This window comes from Homarus americanus, unplaced genomic scaffold (genome assembly GCF_018991925.1).
Source record: "Homarus americanus isolate GMGI-L3 unplaced genomic scaffold, GMGI_Hamer_2.0 scaffold23617, whole genome shotgun sequence".
In the NCBI taxonomy this organism is placed as follows: Eukaryota; Metazoa; Arthropoda; class Malacostraca; order Decapoda; family Nephropidae; genus Homarus; species Homarus americanus.
Genome location: NW_024720711.1, coordinates 4,408,459 through 4,428,442, shown reverse-complemented (window position 1 = coordinate 4,428,442; position 19,984 = coordinate 4,408,459). Strand labels below are relative to the sequence as shown.

At 39.7% G+C, this 19,984-nt stretch overlaps 1 protein-coding gene across 3 annotated transcripts in view; it reads right to left on the bottom strand.

Moving 5' to 3' along the window:
• Positions 1 to 9,146, bottom strand: part of LOC121860754 (transmembrane protein 181-like) — a 28,400-nt gene extending 19,254 nt beyond the window's left edge. The window contains exons 1-7 of one of the 3 annotated variants that reach the window (XM_042358099.1): positions 7,982 to 8,294; positions 6,617 to 6,684; positions 5,321 to 5,424; positions 4,824 to 4,988; positions 3,829 to 3,931; positions 3,427 to 3,580; positions 2,793 to 2,873 (exon numbers count right to left, since the gene is read on the bottom strand). In XM_042358099.1, coding sequence (XP_042214033.1) covers positions 2,793 to 2,873; positions 3,427 to 3,580; positions 3,829 to 3,931; positions 4,824 to 4,988; positions 5,321 to 5,424; positions 6,617 to 6,684; positions 7,982 to 8,101 — 795 coding nt within the window. In that variant the 5' untranslated portion in view covers positions 8,102 to 8,294. Of the gene's footprint in view, positions 1 to 2,792; positions 2,874 to 3,426; positions 3,581 to 3,828; positions 3,932 to 4,823; positions 4,989 to 5,320; positions 5,425 to 6,616; positions 6,685 to 7,981; positions 8,295 to 8,725 lie in introns of those variants that run through there. The other 2 variants (XM_042358100.1, XM_042358101.1) reach the window with 2 other exon arrangements.
• Between the last annotated feature and the right edge of the window lie 10,838 nt (positions 9,147 to 19,984).

The window sequence follows — 19,984 nt, the reverse complement described above, 5'->3', positions numbered from 1 at the left end:
CCACGAGAACTCTCACTTTTACGCTTACCAGCCATTTTAAAGGGAATTACAAACAAAAATTTTGTCAGTGCACAGTTCAATCACTAACGTTGGGACTCGAAAATATGTAATGTGAAAAATATTATATACGTACGACCATGGCCGTTGTACGTCCGGGCTGTCGATAGTCGAGGAGAGAATATACAGTATATATATACAGTATTACCCCGCCTAACGCGGTTTCACTTAACGCGTTTTATCATATACGCGGTGCCTCGCCAGAGCTGAACTTTCACTTAACACGGATTTTTTCCACATATACGCGGTGAGTGTCCGGCTCGAGACGCTATTTTTAGATTTGCCCCACCCGCCACCCTGCCTGACTGCCTGTTTTAGCTCATAAAATTCATACAAATTGCCCGGTCAGAATATAATTTACATTGCTGGAATTCTTATAATTTGGTGATCATTTTGAATATAAACATCATATATTTTGCATTAGACATACAAATTTTAGATAAAAATTTTTCTCAGAGTAACTATGTTATCTTTTGTGCAAAATATATGACATTTATATTCAAAATATTCCTGGTCTTACAAGGAATCCAGCAATGTCAATTATATTATCCTAACTTTAGTTTGAGGTATTATTTATTACAAAAAAGTTAAGTATTCTGGTTTTCCCACACATCTCCTTGGGACGGTTGGTGGGGGGTTCGGGGGAGGGAGGGACCGACCGACCATCTGTTACCCCGTGAAGAATATTTTTTTTTTTTTATTAACTGAAGATATTTGTTTTAGCTCATAAAATTCATACAAATTACCCGGTCTGAATATAATTTACATTGCTGGAATTCTTATAATTTGATGATCATTTTGAATATAAACATCATATATTTTGCATTAGACATACAAATTTTAGATAAAAATTTTTCTCAGAGTAACTATGTTATCTTTTGTGCAAAATATATGACATTTATATTCAAAATATTCCTGGTCTTACAAGGAATCCAGCAATGTCAATTATATTATCCTAACTTTAATCTGAGGTATTATTTAATACTAAATGTTAAAAACTCTTGAAGGGAGGATTGGTGGGGGGTGGGGGGGAGGGTTGGGACTGACCGCGCGGTTGGAAGAGGGGGGGAGGCAAGGTGGGGTACTTTGATTGACAGATAGTGTCCTGAAGATTATTTTTTTTTTTATTAACTGAAGATATTTGTTTTAGCTCATAAAATTCATACAAATTACCCGGTCAGAATATAATTTACATTGCTGGAATTCTTATAATTTGGTGATCATTTTGAATATAAACATCATATATTTTGCATTAAACATACAAATTTTAGATAAAAAATTTTTCTCTAGGTAACTATGTTATCTTTTGTGCAAAATATATGACATTTATATTCAAAATATTCCTGGTCTTACAAGGAATCCAGCAATGTCAATTGTATTATCCTAACTTTAGTTTGAGGTATTATTTATTAAAATTTAGTGGTTTTCCCCAAAAATTTCTCAGAGAGGGAAGAAACCGGCAGTGTAGTGTGAGAAGAGGGGGAGGGAGTGGAGTCCATTATTTGAATGGACATTAACTTGGCGACTGTATTTCTCTATTTCTCTTAAGTATTAATTGTGTGCATGTACCATCATAAAATTAAGATGTTATTTTTACTAGAACATAGGTATATTGCCTTCCAAAAGTGGAGTTTGGGGTCGGGCGGTTTCTATTGGAATTAATCCCATATGTTCTGTTGTTCACTTAGCAGTTCATAACACGGGACCTCTGGGTTCTATTGACTTGTGATTAAGTGAGGTACAACTAATATATATATATATATATATATATATATATATATATATATATATATATATATATATATATATATATATATATATATATATACACCTAGACCCCGACTTACGACTACGTGGACTTACGACCGTCGGGACTTACGACCGCCTCAGATAAAAAAAAAAAAAAAAAAAAAAAAAAAAAAAAAAAAAAAAAAAAAAAAATTTAAATGACACACGCATTTTCTATACCGAAACGTTTCCAGTTAATGTAGTCTCCATGTATAATTAGAAAATTATGGGGGCCCCATGTGCATTCAGCTGACTACATTAAAGGTTAAGTGCTCAGTCACACTGTATCCATTCCTTATTATTTATTACTTTCACTGTACTGTATCCATTCATCATTATTCATTACTTTTACTGTACTGTATTTCATTGTAGATTTTTTATTAATTTTTTATTTTTATTTTTTTATATATATATATATATACTTACGACCATGTCGGACTTACGACCTGGATTTGGGTCCCTAACCCCGTCGTAAGTCGGGGTCTAGGTGTGTATATATATATATATATATATACAGTGGGGTATGCTATAACGAACGGATCCTACTACGAATATTCCTATAACGAACGGTTTTACCTATAAAATTGAGAATGCTATAACGAACGAAACTCCTACAACGAACATTATTTAAAAAAATTTTTTTTTTTTACTAATTTATTGTTTTTTTATTACAAGCATTAATGATATTCTTTATTTCAGGGGTTTAGATGCATATTTATGCACTTTTTTACAATTTTTACAATTTTATATTATATTTTTCAGTGTTAAGTGGTTGTATTTGGGGGCCTGGAACGGATTAATCCTATAAAGAACGAATGCTATAACGAACAAGGTTCTAGAACCAATTAGATTCGTTATAGCATACCCCACTGTATATATATATATATATTCAAATAAACCCAACATTTAATAATAAAACAAAACTGATAGGTCACCGAGTTACTTACAGCCACGGCAAATGTGATCAGCAGGAAGATGAACCGGAACCAGATCTCCAACTTGGTGAATGTGGGATTGTACGTCTTAAACTGAAGAAACATACACATTAGAAAATGTATGATTACAGTACAATACTTTAATGGAGATAAAATTTATACATACAATAATTCCAAAGATTTTCCACCAACTATGTAATAGTTGAAGAGTGTTTCCTCTTCCTTCACAGGAGGAGAATAGTATAGGGAGGGAGGCAATGTGACCTGATACACAACCTTATATACAGTACTCCTAACACCACCACCTCCCACACTGACACACACATTACAACCTTAACCACTAATACAACACCACCTACATTGACACACATATCACAACCTTATATCACTAACAACACAACACCACCTACACTGACACATGTCACAACCTTATACCACTAACAACACAACACAACCTACACTGACACACTCTTATACTCCTAACACCACCATCTCCCATGATGACATTGATTTTGGGAACTGTGTCTTTATTATCCAAACTTAAATACTGTATAAAAATCAAGATGTATAGAACACACAATAAATCAACTAAAAGTTTTTTTTTATGAAACAACATAACATTGCCACTCAACAGTATCTGACTCACATAGAAGACAACATCCTGGACGCTGTACCACTGCTGAATATCCCCAAGGCCATAGAAATTAATGGTGATGACATAGTGGGTGTAGCGGAGGTAGCCCAAGTGCATCACCGTCACTTCCCCACACTCTCTCTGGTCACACTCTAGGGTTCGACTCCTGCACACGAGGGTTGTTTAGGTGATATATTCATGTTGTGAGTAAAGAGTAAACATGAAACTAACTTTCCATTTAAATATTATGCCAGGGTTCTCAATTCATAACAAAACAAGAGACAATATATTCAATTTACATAAGTTGTAAAAGCTACACTTGTTGCAAAGGAAATTCTGATAAAAGCAGTACTGTACCATAATGTATTGACATAAAACAAAACTATCTCACTGGCACACAGCAGTCTGCTTTACCTGTTATGGGGATGTTCAGAAGCAAGGGCAATCTCAATCTTGTGTTCTCTGGTGAGACCTTCAATGGATACACTAAGGTGAAACTCTTTCCGGAATGATTGTTCTGTGGAGTGGACAGGATGGCTTGATAATAAAAGAAAACAAACTCAAAAGTGCTTATATAAAGATTTATCATGTTTGTTGCATTTACAGGCATGATATGCCTGATAGTATGTGACCAGATCCTACAAGTACGGCACAGGTGGTAATATTAAATTACATACTGTACATACAGTCAGTTCTGCTATAACGAGATAGTTATGTTCTTGTAAAACATGGTGTTATAGAAATTCGCGTAATAGAAATAACAGGGCTTATGGAGAAAATAGGGTTAAGTGCAGATTACTACTCGAAATCAAAAAAAATTTAGTAGTTAGCCTAACACAAAGGATTGCACAGTCTAAATAAATGTTACATTCATATCTAATAATGAAATCATACAGTAAATGTAACACTTTACCTTGAAAAAATATCAATATAACTTGATGGGGGAGAAGGGTGATTTTGAGGTTGATAACATCGAGCTTCTCTTCAAGTGTTATAGCCTTTCTTTTACGATCATCACCGGGAATGCGATCACCAGAACGCTTCTTGGAGACATTCTTATTTACCATATTCACAGTTAATACCACAAAATTGGAGAAATAGTAAGCAAAAATCGCGTTACAGCAAACAAGAGTTCGCGTTTTACAAATATCGTTCCTCTATTCATAAATCGCGTTAGAGCCAATTCGCGTTGTCAAAACACGCGTTATAGCAGAACTCACTGTACTGGTAGTTGTAACCTAGAAGGAGATACGTACAGTACAAGTAAAATAAACTAAAAAAATAACTTTAAGGTTAAACAAAGGGTTAAGATATGACTTACCTTGGGCTTTATCTTAGCAACATTTTCAAACTGATATAACTATTAATATTGAACTCCCATAAAACTATGCTACTAAAGAATATCTTACCATCTTTTATATCAATAATGATTTTTGCTATTAGCCAGAGCTGCTGGGCATAGGTAGAGAGAGGTGGAGACTTCATAAGGAAGGGCCCTGAGGTTAGCTGGGTTTGGTTGATTGCTGGTGTTAGTTGTGAAGCCCTCTGTTCTGCAGTGGCTGTGATGGGTGGACCTACAAATTCCATGTTTTGATAAAATATATTAAAAAAATATATATCTCTAGGTTATTCATGAAAATTTGGACTATCAATCAATTCTATTAAAGTATTTTGGATTTACCGAAATATTAACAAACACTTGATTCATAAGCTGTACTACTGTATTATCTTAAAAAAACTTACTGGTGAACTCAGCTTTGACCAGTGATTAGCAGAAATCCCTAAACTGCTACAGTATGCATGATGATAAATTCAAATATTATCTCATACAGGTATGGTACAGTAAAAAAAAAAAAAAAAAAAAAAATGGGGGTAGTGAAAACAAGGAGATAATAACTGGCCTTACCTGCCAACCCAATAAAGAGTGCTAAGCCAAGTGTAGCAAAGAACACAATGAACACCATAACAAATTCTCTCTTGTGCATTGTGTAGAGCCGCATCTGGACTGATCTGTTGAAGGAGAATATTATACTCACACTGTACAATACCACATAACTATTATAAGACACAACCATCATTTGTCTTAATGTTACCGCATTAAATTAACCATATATCTACAGTGCAGTACTGTACAGTAAATATATGTTATGAATACTGCCAAAATTTGGGGAACAAGCATACGAACATATGATGATGCACTGGTGAACATATCAAAGCATTTAGTCCAATACTTCAAATTGTAAAGACTGAAAAATTAACGGTGCTTTTTTGGGGACTGTACCTGCAAGACCTTACTTTACCTAATTATACCTAGGTGTACGTGTACCACTACTCAAGTATACTTAGGTGTACTTGTAAGACTACTTACAGTAAGTATACCTAGATGTACACTTACTACAAAAAGTATACAGGTAAGCAAAATTTTTGGGTAGACAGAATGATACAAAGGATGAAGGATTTTAACAGCCCTGCTGAGATAACAGGAGGCACAATGTTCATTTTGACATCCATCAGACCACACCTTGAGATACCCGTACAGTATTTTGTGTAGCGAGTGTACCTGTAAAACCTTACTTCCTACGTGAGAATAAAAAAATTGAAGCAAGAGGGATGGGTCAGAAGACAGTGAATAGGAGTGGGATGGTGAGAAGAAAATGGTGAAGAGAAAGACTGGGGTTACAACAGCACTGGCCACCATCAACACAGTCCACTCACAGACAACCAAAGTTCTTTTGCCCTATCACTTACCTTGGGTCTGAACAAGTGCAGTCCAGGAAACAGTTTTGCAGACTTAAGGAGTTTTATTGTATTTAATTCATTAAAAAGTGTTCTGAAGTGATGAAATTAATGTTGAATTAACAAAAAGTAGTGTTCTAAAGGATTTTTTAGGGTGTATTTTTTTTGTTTGGGGGGCTGCAGTCCCGTACCCATTATTTCTTATTGAATTACCATAGCAATATCTCCCGATCTGCAATTTCATGGTAATTTTGGGACCTACTGCATATGTTGAGGGTCTGCTGTATAACATGATTACAAAATTGGTAGTTTAGAGCCACTAGAACCATTAAGCATCTCAAAAAAGACCTGCCAGACCCCCCATGCATGTATATTTCAGCAAAAAAAATAAATAAAAATTAAAATAAATCAACGGTCAAAAACTGGTATTTCAGGCGTAAAATTAGTGCAATCAATCCAAGCATACTGTTGTAGCTGGTGTGCATATGGTCCCCAACATCCACGGCCACCACGGCGCCCATGACCACGATCTTGCTGAGGAGGTGGGGAGGGGTGAGTGAGCACCATTGTCAGTATCAATGTCCTCACCGCTGGCTACCTCAACAAACTCGACATCATCTAGGTCTGTTTCCTCCCCACCACTGTCTTCATCACCTGATACTATATCAATGCCACTCAAATCAAGCATTTCTTGATGAAAAGTACTACTGTACTGTTGAGAGTGTGGAGGAGTGAGGCAGGTCATGAGAAGTTGAAGGACATGCATCTGTCATGATAGCTAGTGGGTAACTGGACCACTAGACTTGAGACAAAGATTACATGCAAGTTGAATTGCCAAGTAAATACAGATCATATACAAAGTACTTCATCCTGCCTGGACATTCAAATTAAGCTGCAAAAATTAAGGACATGGAGGAAGGTCAACCGGGGTCACTATGGTGGATGTAGAGGAACGTCACCCGGGCTTTAAGGGTTAAGCAACAGATTCTTACATTATTGGAACAAAATATGAGTAATGATCAATGACAGTCCCATTGTATATGACAATTTTAATTTGGCAATATATATATATATATATATTGCCAAATTAAAATCGTCATATACAATGGGTTCTTAGTTATGGTCGAGTGGATAAAGCGCTCGCCTCCTGTTCCAATAGTCAGTGGTTCGATTCCCGGGTGCTCCCAGTTCACCCAGCTGTAAATAGATACCAAAGTTTACAACTTGGGAAAGTGAATGCAGTCAAGAGCAGTAGTTACCGGGCATGCTGTCTCCTTGTGTACCGAAGGCTAAGTATACACACTGCCTCTAATGGACAGTCATACCTATAGGATCCACTTTCATTATGAATGATAAGAGGGCAGGGGAAGTTTGGATGTTTGATCGAGGAAGTTGTCTCAGGTAGAAGCATATACCTGTACAGTATATGCTGTACTTTCAAAAACAGATTGAAAAAACATTGGAAAAGATCAGAGATATTGTAAGACTTCAAAGCTGACATATTCCACAAGAGGACTTAAGCGTCCAGTACTGTACTGTATAGAGGAACCCTGAGGATTCTGAATCGAATTGAACTATAATTACCATGCATAACTACCAAATTAACAAATTTGAGTAGTCTTGTATTTAATGGGCTTAAGGTGTTTACCTCCAATGCATCCATAAATTGACATTCATTCACAAACTAAGGTACGTCAACTCTGAACTTATGCTACAATGACATTCTAACAGTTCACATTAACATAAGATACAGCCATTCAGCTACAGTACCAACAGTCTGGGACTTTACTTTGTTTATCATTTCAAGGGGAAAAGCTATGATAATATTTACAATCCAAATTCTCTTAAGAAGCCATTTATGTAACTCCTGTCCTCCTTGCGACACACTCGTGGGGTCATGCTGATGGTTCACAATATTTAAGATATGCCCGGGCTTGTGTGTCAGGCTCATCACCCCCGTCCGCCTCACAACACAACAGCTGATCTGTTGTAAACAGATTCAAGCGAGAACCTCCAGTCTCTCTGCTAAACCTTTATATAAATCCATATGATATATTTTCCATCTCTACTAGTATTTTAATGTTATTATTTAATTGTAATTTTTCGTAATTAGATGAACATTCAGTACTTTGTACTGGCAAATGCTCTCACCGGCAAAAATCAATAAAATTTACCAGTGATTGATTAATCAATTTCCTCATCTTTAGGACATTTTATGTTCCCCGAATATTATTATTATATATTTAAGATTCTGGAGATAAAACTATCAACCTACTTTAGTTCTGTGCTTGATTTTGGCGCTAAAAATCAATAATATGAGGCTCAACGGAAATCTATTGATAAATTGGTCTATGTATGTCACTACCTCCTTACAGATTTATTATATATAACAAATAAGCAATATAATTGGACTCTACTCCATTTTATTCTAAATAAGCGTGGTGAGTCATAGTAATATTCCACAGCCATAAACATTTTCTTAATCACCGAGGAATTAATTCTATATAAAAGTTGCATATTTTTATTTGACGATACAGTAACTTATTAATATTCAGCTTATATACTTTTTGCTTACCTTTCACATCTGTCATGGTGATAAGCTGGAGCAATAAACCGACTAAATTCACTAAACACATCAGTGACATGGGACAATATCTGTCGCATTTTGAATACAAAGCTTGCTCTTGGCGTGCGGTACGTGTAACCAAAATTATCTCCCATTTTGGTATTTCTACTTAATTCTTGCTCAAACAATAAATGCAATCAAAATACCGGTACACAATTATTTTTCGAGTATTGTAGAATAAGTAGATGATTTAGGTATAATTCACACTCCGTGTACTGGTAGTAATACAGGCCGTGGGTACATGGCACGTGACGTTATAAAACATGCTAGCATGAGCACTTTCTGGCAGGATTAAAGTTACTCTGTCCTGGTGATGTGTAACCAAAACATGTCGAGACTGCACTAGTTAAGTCTACGGACAACCCAATGACAGTACGACATTTTACCACTCACGCCTTTGAGGGAAAACCCCCTAATACGTTCAGTACTACACATTTCTCAGCATGTTAATTAAAACCATAAATTAAAGTATTTACTTTCCCATTGAACAAGAATTTTTTAAGCACTTTAAGTTTCATTGAAACTATATGAGATGTAGCATTGTTCGTGTGTCTGGCAGGAGAGTATGGTTGGCAGCTTCTATATTGATTAGTTAAGTCACGTGTTACTAAGGCCACTTATTGTCCTCTTGATTTTTTATCCTGCCGTGGCTTATAATCTATTTGACATGATAGGGTCCTGGAATAATAATAATCGGTAGCATCGGATGATTAAAGAGAGAAGAATACATTATACAGACGGAGACAGTTTTTCAGGGCCCCAGAATGTTATAAATTTAAGGAAACCGATATTTCTAATGAAAATATAAGTGTGAAATACACGTCATCTCACATCAACCAAATTCCATAAGAAATGGAGAAACCGAGTACCATTAGTAAAGATTATGTTAGTGAACTAACAAAGGGTGCTTAAAAACAAGTTTTCTACAAAATAATCAGTGAATACGCTTTCCATAGAAAATGAAACCTACTTAAAATAACACCAGCATAAAGTAGAAAGCTGCAAAAGATATATACAGTATCTATTATATCATTAAACATGGAGTTAAGTTCATTCTGAAAACATAAACACCGTCCACATTCTCTTGTATCAACTGTACCAACGAGCACTGCCATTATACACAGTCTTAATTATTTCAACGTTTCTTAACTTCCTTTTGTACTTGTTTGGCATCATTGACAAAGAGAACAGTTACTCTACTTTATCCTCATCGGCTCTTCCCCCATTTATCGACCTGTTAGCCGCAAGGAGCGGTGGAATGAAGACAATGTTCGAAAGTTTAAAAACGCGGCACAGTTCCCTGTATAATACAGGTATACACGGTACTGTAGCCATGTACAGTATATGATAACTATTTTTATCGTTCTGAGCCTTGGGGTATACTATCCCTAATTTTGTATGTTGATGCTGACCCTCAGTTTCTTGTCAGTTAACCATTACCCCCCATGCCCTGTGCTTCTACTTTCCTTATTAACTTAATGTAAGGGACTGTAGGGTTACGGGATATTATGTTGTCTAGCACTTAGGATGGATGGAAACTCTAAGGTGGTTTTCTTATATAATATAAGTTATATGATAGACAGTCTGGTGCTGGAGGTGCCGTGTGGTGAGGAGCTGCTCAGTAGAGACGTTCGGTGAGTAGCGTGTTGAAGAAGGTAGATGTGCAGGAGCTTCGTTAGAGAAGATGTTGCCTGTTGCTGTCCTCCTGGTTGAATGAAAGCTGGACGGCGAGGAGCTTGCTGGAGGAGGTGTTGCGTGTTCAGGAAGATGGGCCAGAATGAGAGTTGGTTGGTGAGGAAGCTCAGAGAAGGACAGCTGGTGGGTCGCCATGCTTGCTGGCGGGAGCGAGGACCGCCAGGCAGCGGCGAAGGAGGAGGTGTTGCTTGTTCAGGAAGAGGGGCCAGAATGAATCTCAATGGAGAGACAGAGCTTATATACCCAGCAGCCGTGAGTCATCTATGAGTCATGTTGGGAAAACCCGAGAAAGTCGCTGGTCTTTGGTTCCGTTGCTAAGATACTGCGGCATCTGGTGGAAGGCACGCTAGTTTGGTTGCTAGGGAAGGTGGTAGCAGCTGATGGCTGCGGCTACGCAGTTGTAGGCAGTTGTAGGGGAGACGTCCACTACAATACTCCCCCTTCCCTCCAGGCGGTGTAGGAGACTTGTTGTCTGTAGAGTTGCTTAGCACATGTGAGGCAGACCGGGCGGTGCATGCCTCATGTGAGACAACGGCGATGGCGTGAATGAGCCGGTCGCTGAATACAACTGTCAATATACACACTATCTATGGGAAGAGAGAGGTAGGAAAAGGGTGTGTGGAGGCGATGAATGTTGTGCTTCCCTCACGACAGGTACAGGGTCGTCAGATGCGCCTGCTGGGGTGTGTGTGGGCCTGGGTCAGGAGCAGGGGCTGCGTCAGCAGAAGCGGATTAGGGCTCGTGACAGCAGCTGGGTCCACGACAGCAGCAGGGTTGCAGGACATTAGCAGGGAGTACCTGAGGGAGAAAAGAGGGTGTGTGTGGAGGCGATGAATGTTGTGCTTCCCTCACGACAGGTACAGGGTCGTCAGATGCGCCTGCTGGGGTGTGTGTGGGCCTGGGTCAGGAGCAGGGGCTGCGTCAGCAGAAGCGGATTAGGGCTCGTGACAGCAGCTGGGTCCACGACAGCAGCAGGGTGCAGGACATTAGCAGGGAGTACCTGAGGGAGAAAAGAGGGGTGTGTGGGTCCGCACTCAGGAACAGAGGCCGCGTCAGGGGCGGCAGGGGTTACTGCTGGGCCGGGGTCGGCGTCTGAGGCAGGACGGGTGTGCTGGGGTCGTCAGGATGTGGTGCTTGGGGCAGGAAGAGGAGCTGGTGTCTGCTTAGAGTAACAGAGCTGCTTCTGTGTGGATAAGCCATTCTTCTATGCTGCTTGAAGACTGGGAGCGTGATCAGTGTCTCCTCCATCCTGTGTGAGTGCTAATCTCCGGGAGTCACCATTTGTAGGGTTTCGTGGTATAATGTTGTCTAGCACTCAGGATGGATGGAAACTCTAAGGTGGTTTTCTTGTATAATATAAGTTATATGATAGACAGTCTGGTGCTGGAGGTGCCGTGTGGTGAGGAGCTGCTCAGTAGAGATGTTCGGTGAGTAGCGTGTTGAAGGAGGTAGATGTGCAGGAGCTTCGTTAGAGAAGATGTTGCCTGTTGCTGGCCTCCTGGTTGAATGAAAGCTGGACAGCGAGGAGCTTGCTGGAGGAGGTGTTGCGTGTTCAGGAAGATGGGCCAGAATGAGAGTTGGTTGGTGAGGAAGCTCAGAGAAGGACAGCTGGTGGGTCGCCATGCTCGCTGGCGGGAGCGAGGACCGCCAGGCAGCGGCGGAGGAGGAGGTGTTGCTTGTTCAGGAAGAGGGGCCAGAATGAATCTCAATGGAGAGACAGAGCTTATATACCCAGCAGCCGTGAGTCATCTATGAGTCATGTTGGGAAAACCCGAGAAAGTCGCTGGTCTTTGGTTCCGTTGCTAAGATACTGCGGCATCTGGTGGAAGGCACGCTAGTTTGGTTGCTAGGGAAGGTGGTAGCAGCTGGTGGCTGCGGCTACGCAGTTGTAGGCAGTTGTAGGGGAGACGTCCACTACAGGACCCTGTCAAAGGCTTTGCTCAAGGTAAGGTGGGATCCGGACAAAAGCCCCTCAGTTAAAGTGCAAAATAGGTTAGGTTGGCTATTGCATTCTTACGTTCTAATAGGTTAGGTTAGTCCAAGAGGGCTCTTGTCCTACACTCAGGTAAGGTATTGTAGTGGATTCCTCCCCTACAAACGCCCTTTGTCGCTGACGAGCCGACCCACGAATCCAGCCGCACCTCGTGTCTAGGTCAACCAACGCCGCCTTACACGACTGAGGTCAACTATTAAGCCACGCCTACCCCCGCTATATAAGACCTGACCTCGTGGTGACCTACCTCTTTCTACCTACAGCCACCAGCAAGCAACACCTCCTTCTCCTCCGCTCCTGCCTGGCGGTCCTCGCTCCCGCCGGCAACCATGGCGACCCACAAGCTGGTTCTCCTCTGAGCACCCTCACCAACCAGCTCTCTCTACTCAACGCTTGTAACCATGCTGCCTTCCCAGCACCAAGGTGCATTGTACATCCAAAACAGAGAGCACATTGTGAGTTTCCTTTCTCCATCCCTTCCTGAGTGTGAACTAAATATCCCGTACCCCACAGTATATCTTTGAAAAGCTTTATAATAAATTTGTTAGACACAAATGAATGTCATTCAATAAATTCTTGTTAAGAGTCAGGAATGAACTTGTGTTTTTCAAGGTGATTTCAAAATGAATTTCCGGGGCAGATCCAGGAATATCATCAGGGATTCCAAGAACATGGCTAGCAAAGTGAACCCACCTAGCTGGAGGTCTCGGGGTGCTGTAAACCCCCCAGAATTTTTTTTAAAAATGACCACTTGTAAATAAAACACCTGGTTGCTACATCCAAGCTTTACTTGACTCATTTCACTACATATCTGAAATAACACAAAAGCAAATGTAAAAATTCAAAGAGGAAACAACAATGAACATAATAATATTACAGTATTTTCCATAATGATATTTTAAAAATATCACATTCTTCTCTCCTGGAATATGTACACTAATAGTATGTAAACACAGCAGTTAACTCAAATACGTGTACATGATCTTAATCCCAGCCATAATGATTGGGAGGCTTTGGTACTCGAGTAGACCTGGGTGTCACCGGGAACATCTTCACTGAGTATTTCACACGCTAAGTCACGACCTTGAATACTACCGGTAGGTGTAGTAGGGGAATCCATCAATCTCGTCCCATTGTCATGGACTCGAGAGGGCTGATTCTTGTGATCAGATTCGACATCATGCTGCTTCACAGGAGTTGTCAGAATCGTTGGACACGGGGCCAAATCACAGACAGATACTATAGATTTGCGTCCATCTGGATACCTAATGCTAGCATATGTTGGATTTACATCAACGAGCTTGTAGTGGAATTCTCCCCTACAACTGCATAGGAGCCCACCACCAAGCGTATCCGCATTCCAATGTGCCGCCTCCCCTAGCAACCAAGCGAGAGCTGTCCCCAGATGTTACCTTATCTTAGCAACGGAACTAGTCACCGGCTACTTCTCGGGTTTTCCCAACATGACTCATAGAGGACTGGCGGCTGCTGCTGGGTGTATATAAGCTCTGTCTCTCCCTTGAGATTCAGTCTGACCAATCTTCTTGAACAAGCAACACCTCCTCCTCTGCCGCTGCCTGGCGACCCTCGCCTCTCCTCCGCCTGCCTGGCGGTCCTCGCTCCCGCCAGCGAGCATGTCCTTCTCTGAGCTTCCTCACCAACCAACTCTCATTCTGCCCATTTTCCTGAACAAGCAACATCTCCTCCAGCAAGCTCCACGCTGTTAACATTTCATTCAACCAGGAGGCCAGCAACAGGCAACATCTTCTCTAACGAAGCTCCTGCACATCTACCTCCTTCAACACGCTACTCACCGAACGTCTTCTACTGAGCAGCCCCACCACACGGCACCTCCAGCACCAGACTGTCTATCATATAACTTATATATTATACAAGAAAACTACATTAGAGTTTCCTTCCATCCTGAGTGCTAGACGACATTAATATCTCGATACCCCTACAAGCTCAACCTGGTCTACTAGAGGTTCATTCTTGCTAGATCGGACAAAACGTCGAAGCAGCACTGGTCCAGGGGACATAAGCCACGATGGTAGTGAACTACCGTGAGTTGAGTGTCGTTGAAATCCAAAAAACGCTCATGTGGGTGTTGTATTAGTTGAAGTAGACAAAAGTGATCCAAATGAGTGTAGTGCATCTGGAAGCACCAATTCCCAGTGTTGATCTGCGAGATCGTGTGACTTCAGTGTTAGACGAATAGCCTTCCATATGATACCATTGTAATGTTCGACCTGTGCATTCTCTGTGGGATGGTAGGGTGTTGTCCTGCTTGTTGCGACACCCTTTTGAGAAAGGTATGCCTTGAGCTCCCGGGACATAAATGAGGTACCTCTGTCTGAGTGTATAAAGTTGGGCATTCCACAAAGGCTAAATATTGTTTCAAGACATTTGGTCATAGTCGTGGTGTGTATGTTAGGGCATGGGAATGCAAAAGGAAAGCGTGAGTACTCATCAACTGCTGTAAACATATATGGATCACGGGTCGCTGATGGTAGAGGCCCTTTGAAATCAAAGCTGAGCCGCTCCATAGGCTGAGTAGCTTTGATGAGTGTCCCTTCCGATGGGCAGTAGAACTGGGGCTTCAATTCTGCGCAGACTTTGCTAGCTGCACATGTTCTTTTTACATCTTCTGTTGAGTATGGGAGGTTTTTTGATCTCACAAAGTTTAGGAGCCGAGTCACTCCAGGATGGCAGAGTCCATTGTGGATTTCAGTGAAAGTAGATGCAGGAAATGTTGAACAGCCAAATGCTTTTTAAGAATTGTTTTAATATTGTATAAGACACACACAGAAATACAGTTGGTATATATATATATATATATATATATATATATATATATATATATATATATATATATATATATATATATATATATATATATATATATATATATATATATATATATATATATATATATATATATATATATATATATATATATATATATATATATATATATATATATATATATATATATATATAATATTAAGTATAATAAAATACGAAAAGTATGATATAAAAATACAAAAAACATTTAATACTCTACAGATAAATATTTCCAGTCTAGCTTGATCCAAATTTATTTAAAAATAAAATCATTCTTTCTTTGTTTTTTTGATGAAAAGGTCAACAAATTTTTTCATTGATGTTTAGATGACTGTTAAAGAAATTTTTCCAAGGAAATCATTGGTAAGTGTATTTAGCCTTTCCTGATTCATAGTGCTCTCAGAAAGTTTTTATTCTTTTTAATGTTGAAAAGCAGCGTTCAGTTTCCGAGGTAGTCATAGGAATTGTCATGAGTGATTTTATCAGTTTCTGTAATCTCACCAGAACAACACCACATTCAAATTATTTTCCAAGATAAATTCTCAGCAGTACAATTAACCTGCACATTCATGCATATCGGACCTTACTGTAGAATACCTAAGTTCAGTTTCAAAATTTTCTTTTGTCAATCATGGATATGCTTCTATGGTCAATCCATTCTTCTGTAGGCAGTTTATTTTTAAAGCTATGATGCTTTCTGTTGAATAATTTAGCAGCTACTAATTGTTTAGTGAAAGACCATCTCCACCATATCAACACATATGCAGTCACATACTTTGCTTCAGCCAGAGCGTCTTTTGAAGGATTCTCGCTATATTTCCTCGAGTTTATTATTTCAAAACAGCAGTTTTAAATTTGTTATGTATTCATGCATTTTAAACACATCAATTTCTCGAGACTGCATTGGGTTGTAAATTACTTCAACATGAGGTATGATCTACGAAAAGTTCAAATCAGAACATGAATTTTCATTATTCAGTAGTAAAATTGTTGCTTCTGAAATGGCTTCTTGATCTGCATTTACCGTCGACTGGATTTCAGCAAGGCAGCTTTTTAAAGGTTGTAAATTTTCATGAACTTTTGTCTATGGTCCGTATGTTAAAGTTCCACGTTGTAGAGGATGGGCGCGAATGCTGACGTTCATATGCTTATTGAGAATGATACAGTACGTTGTGGTGATCTTGAGAAAAATGTTAGAGAAATATATTTCTGAGTCCTCGTAATGCTTGCTGCATTTCTTCATTATCAGATTCAGTTGGTGCGCATATAACAGTGAATGAAATGTGCATTATTATAAACTGCTTTTTATTTTTGCCTGAACGGGGCTTTTTTTTGTTTCTGCGACATTTGAACCATCAAATGTCTGAGCTTATCAGTTTTGTCTATTTCCTTGAAGGATACTATCTAACTGCTCTCAGAATACATTTTGATATGCCATCTACAGTTTGATTTTTCTGGAATAAAGAATCCTCAAACGCTTCCAAATATTTCCTTCTTATTCAGCACGTACTGCAGAACAATTACCATTTGAGGTGTTCTGAAACATCTGTTGTGTCATCAGCCAAGACAGCTTAAATGAAGTTTCTTTAATCTCTTTTATCTCATCATGGTATATCTACAGCAGTATATCTTGTGCAGACTGTACTTGTTTCTAAATTAGTTCAAAGTCTGGGTCGAATTTAGATGCAAAAATTTATTAATCCCCTGTATCACACCTGGATTTACTGAATCATCTTTTTTCATCATGTCCACGTAAAAGGAAATTCAAAAGTTTCTTACAAAATGTAATGCAGAAGTCTATTATCTTGATAAAATTTCACTGTTCTTGGTAACCTTCCTCTGTTATGCTCATTAACGAAAGTCTATAGGCTTCACTATGTTTTTCTTTTATTGTTTACAGCCTTGGAAAGTGATAGTGAAACCACGCTTTCAATATCCTTCTTTGACTTTTCATGATTTCTTGTTTTTTCTTTCATTTTGTTTCTATTTCTAAAGCCGTCTTTTGTCCAAGTTACACCCGGTATTATTGCGTTTACACACCGTTCATTCCTACCACTAATCTATTATCATATTCGAATAAGACGTCTAATTAGAAGATAATTTTCATCTATTACATTACCGGCGGAAATGTATAATAACGGAGACAGCTTTTCCAAATAAATTTCTATTTTCTTCCATTATTTCCCGCCATTATCGTCTGCCTCTCACCCAACACTGCTGTCTCGCGTCTCCTTCATAAATCATGACGCCATGCGTACCCGTACACGCGGCCAATCAAAAGCGTTTTTGCTAATTCAGAGTATATTTGGCCCAATCAAAATCGAGTTTTATTTTGGGTCTCATATTTTGAAATTCAAGTTCAGTTCCGACCATGGAAGTCTGGGATGGATGTCACTTAAAGTATATGGAGCTGATTGCGAGTTTTTTGGGAAAAAAACGTAGAAACTATAGCATTTTTTCGATCGTATAGTGTTCTTTCAACCTCAATAAAGTGTACTAAGAGCAAGACGGAATGTACTAAGACCAACACATGTGACGTTGGGTAAGAATCCCAGAATGCAACGACGAACAAGAACCAGGCCAATAAGGTAAGAAATAGGTGATTCCATTATATAGTGAGAGTCAGTTAAGTTAGGTTAGGTTTTGGTTTTTCTAGTGTTTTTTGTGTAGTTTTTAGTCGCTTAGCCACTTTTTTTCGGAAAACGTCAAACGAGAAAAAAAATCGCAAAAAAACGGCTAATTTCCGCCAAAAATGAAGGTCATATTCGGTCTAAACACACACAAATACAATAGAAAAATGTATTTTTACTTCCTAAAAGTGAACGGTGTGACTGCAAATTTACCTACATCACTTCCAATTCCAAACAACAAACACGAAAAACAAAATAATGTATTTTTTACTTCACAACCACAGAGCCAATTTTTCCTTTGGTACCACTCTGAATGAAAGCTACGAATATACCTCTTACTGTTGCTTATTCCTGGCTGAGATTATTGAATATCGGGTGAGGGACGGCCTCTCGTCTTAATAGCAACTTTCTCATGAAGAGACAACTGTGAAAATTTAAGTTGTTGAAGTTCACTTGTAGTGGATTCCTCCCCTATAAGCACCGAACCTTCTCGAATTCCCCAGCCTATGCCTTCAGCGCCGCCCACGGAGCGGGGGTCAACTATCTACCCACGCCTACCCCCGCCTTATAAGGCCTGACACCGCTGTGACCAGTCTCTTTCTACTCAGTGACACCAGCAAGCAACACCTCCTCGCGCCAGCCGTGGGGTGCCGCACCTGCCAGCGACCTTGGTCCCTCAGCCAACGTGACTCACTCTGGGCACCCTCACCACCCAGCTTCTTCTACTCAACGCTTATTACCATGCTACCTACCCAGCAACAAGCTACATTGTACATCCAATACAATATGTATACAGTGAACACATTGTGAGTTTCCTTTCTCCATCCCATCCTGAGTGTGAACCAATATCTCATACCCCCACAACCTCACTGTCACAGAACGTGTTTCTTGGGAAAACAAGGAGGCCATGTTTAATTAATTCAAATTCTTCTACACAATAAAGTTTGGAAAATAATGAATACAAAATGTAGTCTATGAGTTTGAATCATACGCATCACTGTGTGGGTGCTTACGCCTGCTATATCGAGTATTTGAATGTGATAGATTGTAGATGATGTGATATCATACAGTATGATATCGCATCATCTACATTCTTGTATTTTATTAATCTTTATTTTAGTTCGCCTTCTGCTGTCCAGCATAAATGCTACAGAGCGTTGGTCAGTGAGCAGCACAAAATGACGTGTGGCTAGGAAATTAGGGTTGCCATACGTCCGTACTTTCCCGGACATGTCCTCCATTTAGGTCTCGAAATCTTCATTCGGAAGTAATTTTAAAAATTCTTCAAAAGTCCGGAATTTCAACTTCCATCATTTTCTCCACGGAAAGAAATATGAAACTATAATGACGAGAGAGAGAGAGACTGTGAGAGAGGGGGGTGTAGTGGACGTCTCCCTCAACTGCATAGCCGATTCCAATGCCACAGTATCCAGCAACCAGCCACCTGCTACGTCTTCCCTAGCAACCAAACGAGCGGCCCAGGGGCGTCACCAGATGCCACAGTATCCTAGCAACCAGCCACCAGCTACTATCAGATCCCAGCAACGGTCGAGAAACCGGCGACTTCCCACGGTTACTTCCGGCGGCTGTGTATATAAGCTGTCTCTCAATTGAGATTCATTCTGCTCTCGGTTCCTGAACACGCAACACCTCCTCCAAGCAAGCTCCTCGCTGTGCCGCTTCATTCAACCTGGAGGCCAGCAACACTTCTAACGAACCTCCTGCACATCTACCAACACGCCATTTCAGTTAACGTGTCTACTGAGCAGCTCCTCACCACACAGCACCTCCAGCACCAGATTGTCTACCATATAACTTATATTATATAAGAAAACCACCACCTTAGAGTTTCCATCCATCCTGAGTGCTAGACAACATAATATCACGAAACCCTACAGGGGGAACAGTAGAGATCTCGTTCAGATTTCGTCAGCTAATAAGTCACGTGTACGCCTGTACGGTATTGTCAACTTAGCTGCTAGCATTTTGGGCTAGCCTGCAGTGCTATTGTAGTGGACGTCTCCCCTACAACTGCCTACAACTGCA